Source organism: Gossypium arboreum, chromosome 12 (genome assembly GCF_025698485.1).
Source record: "Gossypium arboreum isolate Shixiya-1 chromosome 12, ASM2569848v2, whole genome shotgun sequence".
Taxonomy (NCBI): Eukaryota; Viridiplantae; Streptophyta; class Magnoliopsida; order Malvales; family Malvaceae; genus Gossypium; species Gossypium arboreum.
Window position 1 is genome coordinate 6900194 of NC_069081.1, and position 11285 is coordinate 6911478.

Genomic DNA, 11285 nt, shown 5'->3' on the forward strand with positions numbered 1-11285 from the left:
AATTTTAACTAGTCATTAATCGACTATTCAAGTATTACTTTCAGAATATAATACATATGGATTCGACTTTCACACATATAGATTATAGTAAGCTTTATAAAAATCAATAAATAATTCATTAGCAAATTTTCATTAATGTTTACAATATACTTACAATTTCCTACAAGTGACTTCCCGAGCAAGCATCACTAAAGTTTTTATAACTGAGCTACAAAACTCCAAATCAATTGTCAGTAAATTTTTCTTGACAGAAGACTCATTTATCTATTATCCATAAAATTTTCAAAATTTTTAGTTTAGCCCAACAATACTCAAATTTCTTAAAATATGTATGTATGTATGTATGTATGTATGTATGTATGTATGTATGTATGTATGTATGTATGTATGTATGTATGTATGTATGTATGTATGTATGTATGTATGTATGTATGTATGTATGTATGTATGTATGTATGTATGTATGTATGTATGTATGTATGTATGTATGTATGTATGTATGTATGTATGTATGTATGTATGTATGTATGTATGTATGTATGTATGTATGTATGTATGTATGTATGTATGTATGTATGTATGTATGTATGTATGTATGTATGTATGTATGTATGTATGTATGTATGTATGTATGTATGTATGTATGTATGTATGTATGTATGTATGTATGTATGTATGTATGTATGTATGTATGTATGTATGTATGTATGTATGTATGTATGTATGTATGTATGTATGTATGTATGTATGTATGTATGTATGTATGTATGTATGTATGTATGTATGTATGTATGTATGTATGTATGTATGTATGTATGTATGTATGTATGTATGTATGTATGTATGTATGTATGTATGTATGTATGTATGTATGTATGTGTATGTATGTATGTATGTATGTATGTATGTATGTATGTATGTATGTATGTATGTATGTATGTATGTATGTATGTATGTATGTATGTATGTATGTATGTATGTATGTATGTATGTATGTATGTATGTATGTATGTATGTATGTATGTATGTATGTATGTATGTATGTATGTATGTATGTATGTATGTATGTATGTATGTATGTATGTATGTATGTATGTATGTATGTATGTATGTATGTATGTATGTATGTATGTATGTATGTATGTATGTATGTATGTATGTATGTATGTATGTATGTATGTATGTATGTATGTATGTATGTATGTATGTATGTATGTATGTATGTATGTATGTATGTATGTATGTATGTATGTATGTATGTATGTATGTATGTATGTATGTATGTATGTATGTGTATGTATGTATGTATGTATGTATGTATGTATGTATGTATGTATGTATGTATGTATGTATGTATGTATGTATGTATGTATGTATGTATGTATGTATGTATGTATGTATGTATGTATGTATGTATGTATGTATGTATGTATGTATGTATGTATGTATGTATGTATGTATGTATGTATGTATGTATGTATGTATGTATGTATGTATGTATGTATGTATGTATGTATGTATGTATGTATGTATGTATGTATGTATGTATGTATGTATGTATGTATGTATGTATGTATGTATGTATGTATGTATGTATGTATGTATGTATGTATGTATGTATGTATGTATGTATGTATGTATGTATGTATGTATGTATGTATGTATGTATGTATGTATGTATGTATGTATGTATGTATGTTTTCTATACATGATGTAATCCAAAATTGGGTTTGGGCTTTTACAGGTAACGATGTTAAGAAGTGAGACTCTTGCTTTCATCATACACCTGAAGAGGCATCCAAGTCCATCTTCAAGATCCTAAATAAACAGCTCCAAGTCTTTTAGCTGGTTTTGCATCTCAAGATTTATGATCTCAGACTTGGTTATTCAAGGATTTCAAAGCAACATCAACCTTTTCAATTCATTCACGCTTTCTTCCAAAGATCTTCGCACGCTATTCTTCTTTGATGCAATAGTTTCAAACCGATAACCAACTTCCGTGCTTTGGTCCGAGATGAGAGATAACAAATCCTCAAACATAGAACAAGCCATCGCTTCAATCTCCTTCAAGATGATAACAGCTTTACAAGGTGAGACTGTGTTTTTCCTTTGTATGACCTTCAAGTTTCCCAATACCTTGTGGATAGTCTTTTTGGAAACTTTCTTGGAGCTCATGTATTTCCTCACTTCATTTACTATCTCGGCTTCACCTATTTTCCTTCAACGCAAAGCTGATTGAAGTTCACTTGCTCTTTCTTTTGCTTGTAGCACAATATCTTTAGCAGTGCTGCAAAGGTCGAGGAGTCTAAGAGAACCATCCAACAACTCATCAGCACATTCGTGGGCTAAAGCATGGTGGGACAGAGGCAACTGAAGAAACTTAACAACGCAATCTTACAAATCTTGAAAGCCAATTAGCTTATGGCTTATTGATGATGATGAAGTAGATGCCTCTTTAGAAGCCCTCAATCTATTCAAATGCTCATTAACTTCTGTTGCTAGTGGGTGTTGTCTAGATGAGCGGGGGAAAATGTTGGATCAAGTGGCTGCCATTTTTTTTGTTCTGAACAAAGAAGCCTATTTTTTGAATCAACGTTTCTTGCAATTTTCACTGAAATGCTAGGCATCTGTGTTCAAAGGTGGCAGCTACAACAGCAACATGCATGCAACCATGTAATCATGCACGAGCATGCAAGTGACCGAGCATCACAGCTGAAGCATGCTATTGTCTAAGGAGTAATTCGATTGGCACATCCATGTGACAGTTGACTTTTGTTGTTTCAATGTAACCTTTTGTATTTGCTAAGGTTTAGTTAGATACTTAGCTGTTTTAGTAGCTGTTTAGGAAGTCATTATGCTGATTTAACAGGTTATTTACTTGCACAAGCAAGCTTTGTTTTTTACCAATGTAATCCATCTACTTATGTACATGTAATTTTAAACTTTTCAAGTAACAAGCATAGCCACTTGTTCTCTCAATTTGTTCATTCGATTTTGCTTTCAAACTCAAAATTTCTTTGCTTTGTTTCATTGATCATTTGATTGAAACTTAACACATACTTTATCCGAGTTTATTACTTTGTTGCTCCAGTTTCAACAAGAGGTTCATATTTTATCCGGGTAAAATAGATCTATTTCTCTTCCTCTGTGAAAAACTTTACAAATGGTACCAAGAGCCTGTTGTCTTTGAGGGCCTTGGTTGTGCACAGTTTGTGGCTGATTCGTGTTTGAAAGAAAGAAGCATGAGTTGTTGTTGTTGGCCGATTTTTTAGTTAGTGCAAGTATGAGCTTCTCACCACCACCACCTATTTTTGCTAGTGAAAATTACAACATCTAGGCTGTGAAAATAAGGACATACTTGCAGGCACATGACCTGTGGAACGTGGTCCAAAATGACATTAAGCCACCTCCCCTAAGAGCAAACCCAACCATTGCTCAGATCAGGCAGTATAATGAAGACTGTGCAAAGAAGTACAAGGCCATGTCATGCCTTCAAAGCGGAGTTTCAGATGAGATCTTCACAAGGATAATGGCCTGTGACAGTCCAAAGCAGGCATGGGACAAACTCAAGGAGGAGTTTCAAGGATCTGAGTAGACTAGGCAACAACAACTAATAAACCTGAGAAGGGACTTTGAGAATCTGAGGATGAAGGAGTCGAGATCATCAAGCAAGATGTCGACAGGATAACGCCACACGATCAACAACATAAGATTGCTTAGGGATGATTTCAGTGACCAAAGGGTAGTTGAAAAAGTCATAACAACCCTGCCAGAGAAGTATGAATCAAAGATCTCTTCCCTGGAGGACTCGAGGGACCTATCAACTATTCCATTGACAGATTTGATAAATGCTCTCTATGCACAAGAGCAAAGAAGAGCAAACAGAATAGAGGAGTATTCTGAGGGAGCCTTTCAGGCCAGAGGCAGAGAAGGCTCAAACTCGAGCTCCAGCTTTAAAGGCAAGAAGCCTTGGACAAAAAAGAAGGACAAAGGTAAGAAAGAAGCCACCAAAAGAAAGGTTCCACCTTGTGCTCATTGCAAGAAGACCAATCACCTTGAAAAATACTACTGGTACAAGCCTGACATTCAGTGTAGTGGGTGCAAACAGCTTGGACACATTGAAAAGGTGTGTAAAAACAAACCAAAACCACAACTATACCATCAGAATCAAGCTCAGACTGCTGAAGATGTTGAAGCATAGGAAGAGCATGTCTTCACAGCTTTTTATTTTGCAAGCTCGAGCAAGGTTAGCAAGATGTGGTTGATTGATAGTGGATGTACTCATCACATGGCTTCAAACAGAAGCATGTTCAAGGAGCTAGACACCACATTTGTGACCAAAGTCAGAATAGGGAATAGTGAGCTCATAGAGGCCAAAGGCAAAGGCAAGGCAGTAATAGGCATAAAGTCAGGAAACAAAACTATCTCTGAGGTTCTCTATGTACCTGACATTGACCAAAATCTGCTAAGTGTTGGTCAGTTACTAGAGAAGGGCCACTCTCTCATTTTTGAAAGCAAGGTGTGTGTGATCAAATATGCTGTCGACCAAGTGTTAGCAACAATAGCCATGAGTGATCGAAGTTTCACTTTGGATGTAAATCAGCTAGAGCCAAAGACACATGTGGCTCAGGCTGATGAGTCAAGTTTGTGGCATAGGACGCTAGGCCATGTGAACTACAAGTCACTTAGTCTACTGCATAAAATGAGCCTGGTAGAAGACATGTCCTGCATTGAGCCTAAGAAGGATGTGTGTGAAGTCTGTCAGCTTAGCAAGCAGACCAGACTGCCCTTTCCTGCCAACAAAGCATGGAGAGCTTAAGAGAGGCTCCAGTTGGTTCATACAGACATTTGTGGACCCATGAAGACCACTTCCCCAAATGGGAACAGGTACTTTGCACTCTTTATTGATGATTGCACTAGGTTCTATTGGGTAACTTTTTTGAAGCAAAAGTCAGATGTTGCTGACTTCTTTTGCAAATTCAAGGCTTTGGCTAAAAACCAAGCCAATTGTAAGCTGAAATGCTTAAGGTTAGATAATGGGACTGAGTATGTGTCTCAAAGGTTCCAAAATATATGTGATGATACTGGAATTCTTCATCAGCTAACAACCATCTACACACCACAGCAAAATGGTGTCTGTGAGAGGAAGAACAGAACAGTTCTTGATATGGCCAGGTGGCTTTTGTTTGAGGCTAAAATGCCTAACAATTTTTGGGTTGAGGCAGTAAACACTCCAGTTTACTTGCTGAACAGACTTCCAACTAACACAATGAAAGGAAAAACACCCTTTGAAGCTTGGTTTGGACAAAAACCATCAGTGTCACACTTGAGGGTATTTGGTTGTTTGTGCTATGCATTGGTTCCAGTAGAGAAAAGGATTAAGCTTGAAAAAAGGTCCATGCCAGGGGTGTTTGTAGGCTACAGTAGTGTGAAGAAAGGTTATAGGATCTTTGATCCATTGACCAAGAAGATCATTGTGAGCAGAGATGTAAAGTTTAACGAAGAAGGGTATTAGAAATGGGATGGAACTAATGCAAGCCCACTTGAGGAAGATCAGAATAGTCCTGACATGCAGCCTACTGAAATTGAAGTTGAAGCTGAAGATGACTATGATGATGCACCTATTCGAGGCACTAGAACTCTGGCAGATATCTATGAAAGGTGTGCCATGACCATAGTTGAGCCATCCTGCTATGCTGAAGCTGTAAAAGAGAAATGCTGGCAAGAGGCTTTGGAGGCTGAACTGAAGATGATTCAAAAGAATGATACTTGGGAGCTGGTCAATAGGCCAGAAAATAGAAAAGTCATTGGTGTTAAATGGGTGTTCAGGACCAAGACAAATTCAGATGGGTCACTGAACAAACACAAGGCCAGGTTGGTTGTGAAGGGCTACAGTCAGCAGCAAGGGGTTGATTTCTTTGAAACCTTTGCACCTGTTGCAAGGTTGGATACCATAAGGCTGCTATTTGCCTTAGCAGCTCAGAAACAGTGGAAAGTACACCAATTAGGTGTGAAATCAGCTGTTCTAAATGGACCTCTCAAGGAAGAAATCTTCATTGAGCAACCTGAAGGATTTGAGGTCCTAGGTGAAGAACACAAGGTCTTCAAGCTCAAAAAGGCCCTGTATGGCCTGAAACAGGCTCCAAGAGCCTGGTATGATGGAATTGATGCCTACTTGTCAAGGCTCGGGTTCACAAAAAGCATAAGTGAGCGCACTCTTTATGTCAAGAAGGATGAAAAGGAGACCCTGCTGATTGTACCATTGTATGTTGATGACCTGCTAGTGACTGGCAGCAAAGATAAACTGATTGAAAACTTTAAGAAGCAAATGCAAGACATTTTTGAGATGACTGATCTTGGTTTGATGACATACTTCCTTGGTATGGAGGTAAATCAGGAAGAACAAGGGATTTTTATAAGCCAACAAGCCTTTGCACTAAAAGTTCTAAGAAAATTCTGTATGTCAAAGTGCAAACCTACTAGCACACCAGTTGCACTAGGAGAGAAGCTGTCAAGCACAAGTGAGCACGATCGAGTTGATGAAAGGGGGTACAGAAGTTTGGTTGGTTGCTTGCTCTACCTAACAGCAACAAGGCCAGACATCCTATATGTTGTTGGCTTACTCTCAAGGTTCATGCACTGCTGCAATGTTGCACATTTTAAAGCAGCAAAGAGGGTCCTAAGATATGTCAAAGGGACTTTGAATTTTGGTGTGAAGTTTGGAAGGTCAAAGGAGCTGAAACTTGTTGGTTATTCAGATAATGACTGGGCTGGTTCAGTTGATGACATGAAGAGCACATCAGGCTACTTCTTTAGTCTAGGTTCAAGTGTTTTCATTGAGTTCAAATAAGCAACAAACAAGAGCTCAATCCATCGCAGAGGTGAGTATATTGCAATCTGCTATCGTCATTAACCAAGCCATTTGGCTTAGAAAGTTATTGGATGACTTAAATGTTAGACAGATGGAAGCAACTAAAATTAAGGTTGACAACCAGTCTGCTGTTGCTATTGCCAAGAACCCTGTGTTCCATGGCAAAACAAAACAGTTCAAGATCAGGTATCACTTTGTGAGAGAAGCTAAACTTGGTAGGAAATATGCTTGGTACATTGTTGTTCGAGGGATCAGCTTGCTGATGTTCTGACCAAACCATTGGCTGTTGGAAGGTTCGAGTGTTTAAGGAAAGAGCTTGGAGTTTGTTGCCTTGTAGCCAAGGAAGAGTGTTCAAAGGTGGCAACTACAGCAGCAACATGCAGGCAACCATGCAATCATGCACGAGCATGCATGTGACTGAGCATCATAGCTGAAGCATGCTATCGTCCAAGGAGTAATTCGATTGCCATGTCCATGTGACAGTTGACTTTTGTTGTTTCAATGTACCCTTTTGTATTTGCTATGGTTTAGTTAGATACTTAGCTGTTTTAGTAGCTGTTTAGGAAGTCATTATGCTGATTTAACAGGTTATTTACTTGCACAAGCAAGCTTTGTTTTTTACCAATGTAATCCATCTACTTATGTACATGTAATTTTAAACTTTTCAAGTAACAAGCATAGCCAACTTGTTCTCTCAATTTGTTCATCCGATTTTGCTTCTGTTGTGAGCTTTCAAACACAAAATTTCTTTGCTTTGTTTCATTGATCATTTGATTGAAACTTAACACATATTTTATCCGGGTTTATTACTTTGTTGCTCCAGTTTCAATAAAAGGTTCATATTTTATCCGGGTAAAATAGATCTGTTTCTCTTCCTGTGTGAAAAACTCTACAATCTGCTCCCAAGTTATATATATGTATATGCATATCAATCCATGGAGACAAAGGGAATCTCGAATGCTTCTTCTATCTGCTAATGCTGACATGATTAACTAAGATCTCGATCAAAGGGTGGCAGCAATGTTCATGCAATGTCTCCCCTCTACCATCTCTCCATCTCACTACCCAAGCACTTTAATATATATATCCTTGCCATTTCTTTGCACACATTGAAACCATTCTAGTTGCCAATGCACTGGAGTTGGTGACATTTTTCAAATATATTAAGGAAAAACAGACAACCAATTCATTATTTCCACGTGTGTGTTAGCACTTACCATTATTTTTCATGCAATTTGATAACCAGGTAAAGAAGGGTCTGAAGTTGAACAAGATCCACTTTCTGATCCTTGCTTCCTTTTCCCCTAACATAAGAAAATTTTATGATTAACATAATATCAAATTAGCATCTTTTCATTGCCATCTTCCATGTGATAAACTGACGGACATAGAGTTTTTAATCTTTAGCAAGTCTTCCATTGTCTTCAGTGGGACAAGAGGAATCCTGGCAGCTCACATATTCATAGAAATGTTTCATGAGATATTCTAAGATGCCAGTTGTGATGATGAGGCTCTATAATTCAACTTGGGATTAAAGTTAGGTTTAAGTTACAAGGATTTGGTTGTAAGTTTTGGATATTAGCATGTGCTGGATAAAAGTATTTTTCAAGTTTTTTCTTGTTCGTGGTTGAATATGTTTGAAGTAAAAAATTATTGCAACCATTTTGGAAATATAACTAAATGATTTCACAAGAGGTAGAATTTTGAGAAAGAAGATTGTATAATCTTTGTATTTCTTTTCGATTGTATAACTTCTGTAAAATTACAGTATATATGTACAACTGCGATGCCAATATTTAACAGCTGATGATATTAAGAACAGTAACTCTAGTTTTGATCATACGCCTGGAGAGGGTTTCAAGGCCTTCTTCAAGATCTTGGATGCTCAACTCTGAGCTTTGAAGCTCCTTTTGCACGTTCTCGACATGCTTCATGTTTTCAGATTTGGTGCAGGAACGCACTGCAGCTTCAGCACTCAAAATTTCATTTGCTTTCTGTTCTTCCTCGCACATTACTTTCTTCTGGTGCATTAGCTTCGAAACCAGCGGCCAACGGCTCGATTTTGATTCTGCCTCTGGCCCTGAAATAAAGGACAATACGGATTCTAGCACGTTGATGGTAACTGCTTCTACATCTCTTAAGACGCTAATCACAGTTCCATTCTCGCGAGGAGTACTGAGTTTATTCTGTATATGCTTCAAGTTCTTTAAGGCCTTGCAGATTTCCTTTTTCATGGCTTTCCTAGATGTCAAGTATTTCCTAAACTCATTAGCAAGCCCTTCGGCTCCACGTCTTCTGCGCAAAATTGATTGAAGCTCTTGTGTGCATTCCTTTGTCTGCAACAAGGCATCCTTAGCAGTGGTACATACATCCAAGAGCATGAGAGATCCATCCAAAAGCTCTTCAAACGTTTCCCTTTGCTTCTCTTGGGCGAGAGCTTGTTGGGTGAGGGGAAATTGAAGCAATACATCAACACATTCATGCAAATCCTGAAGACCACTTAGATTGTGGCCTATGGATGATGATGTGGAGGCTGATTGAGATACCCTCAATCGGTTCAAGTTCTCGTCGATTTGTGAAACGATGGGGTGTTGCCTTGAGGGCAAGCTGTTTGATCGAGCATGGTAAGAGGCTGCCATTTTCTTGTTATGCAAAAGCGATATGTGTTTTCAACTCTGCTTAGCTATTTGCTGTAGTCCCCTTGCCATCTGCTCAACATATATATTACAGGTTGAGGGCAGACACGAGGAATCTCAACAATTTTAAATATCAATTGGAAGCAAGCAACATGAACTAACATGATCTCGATCCCCATAACTATCGCCAAAATGTTTCTGCTGTGTCTCCTCTCCACAGTCACAACAACTCATCACCCTTCGGTAGCAACAAACACTACTAGTTTTCAATGCCATAATATTCATATAAACAAATATTATATAATAATGCGCACGGTGGTACTACATTCAATGCCTTGTATTAATGAATCATTTGCTTTTAACTTGTCTCGTCTTCTTCTTGTTATTGCTGTCTTGTTGATTAGGTTCTGCAAGGAGGCAAGATCCGCTTGCTTCTAACAATTTATTTTTTTTATGCAGCAACACATGTATGGGAATGAAATTATTTCTTTATTATTATTACTACTGTTTTTTTAGCCAATGCGAGTCCTTTAGCTGGTTTTGCAACTCAACATGATGTGTTCATCTCCTGACCCCCAACCAGCATCAACATTTTCAAATTCATTAATGTCTCTTCCTGTTTGCTATTCGATTCTGGAAACTAACAACCAGCTGGTCTTCTTTCATTGTTGTTTTGGCCCTGAGATAAGGGACAACAAATTCTCCAACATGGAACAAGTCACGGTTTCAATCTCCCTTACCAAGTTAACCATGGCCTTGCTATCATCATCATCTCAACAAGAGAAAAAAATGTTCTGTTTCCGAGCCCATTACATTTTTCAATGAATTTTGGATATGGATTCTACCAAATTTGGTGCTCCATTGTTGATCTATCTTTTACTATATATACAAGTACCAATTCTTTATATATAAATGTAAGTCCCATTACGTACCTGACGTGATATCGGGTACGTCATGTGATTCGATTAAAAGAATCTGAAATTTTACATGTGGAGGTTGGAAGCCAATGATTCATTTTAATTTAGTAATTTAATTCTATAGCTTTAAAGTTTATTTATTATTTTGTCTTTAAAATGTGTTATAATTGTGTCATTGTTATTACATGGTTTTAATGTGTCTTAGAGTGGAGAGTCTTAAATATGTCTTTTAATTTTATGTCTTTTTATTGCATGTTTATTTAAGCGTGTTTAATGTGTTTTAAAAGTGTGTTAAATTATGTCCAAATATACTATAGCTTTATTGTTGCATTTATGGTGTCCTAATGAGCAACCACCAACATTATTTCTAGTGCATAGATGGAAGCTTGAACATCTTTATTCTTAGCTAAGCATGGATGAACGAATTTATGAAACTCCCATAGATGTTCGATGAAGAGAACCAATTTAATAACTTTAGGAATATTCTATAACAATATTAATGGTTGATTTGTGGTCGTTCGCGTTACCTTTGTTTGCCTATAAATAGTTTAGTTTAAACTTTTTAATGGTTAGACACTGTATGATAACTATTCATTTTAGTAAAGCTCTTTGTTCTTTAAGAACTTACTGAACTTATTAAGAAATTCCTTTCTTGTGGCGTTCACCAACCCTATCTTATCACTTTGTTCTCCATCCCAAAGTGTGGGGATCAAACTTATCCACCAAAACTTTTGAGTGTTAACAACAATATAGAAAACGGGTCGCGTTGTTATATAGCGTCAGTTCTTTTCTGGTTGTCGATATTCCCAAGTTATATCCAATTTTATCCTTCGTTTATTTATTTCCATCATATTTTCTATT

General features: G+C 37.0%; 1 protein-coding gene across 1 annotated transcript; it reads right to left on the bottom strand.

Annotated features, from left to right (window-relative positions):
* Positions 1–8591: 8591 nt before the first annotated feature.
* On the bottom strand, positions 8592–9775 carry LOC108478832 (uncharacterized). The gene has a single exon (XM_017781288.2). It carries the CDS (start codon positions 9508–9510, stop codon positions 8668–8670), a length of 843 nt encoding a protein of 280 aa, XP_017636777.1. The 5' UTR covers positions 9511–9775; the 3' UTR covers positions 8592–8667.
* Between the last annotated feature and the right edge of the window lie 1510 nt (positions 9776–11285).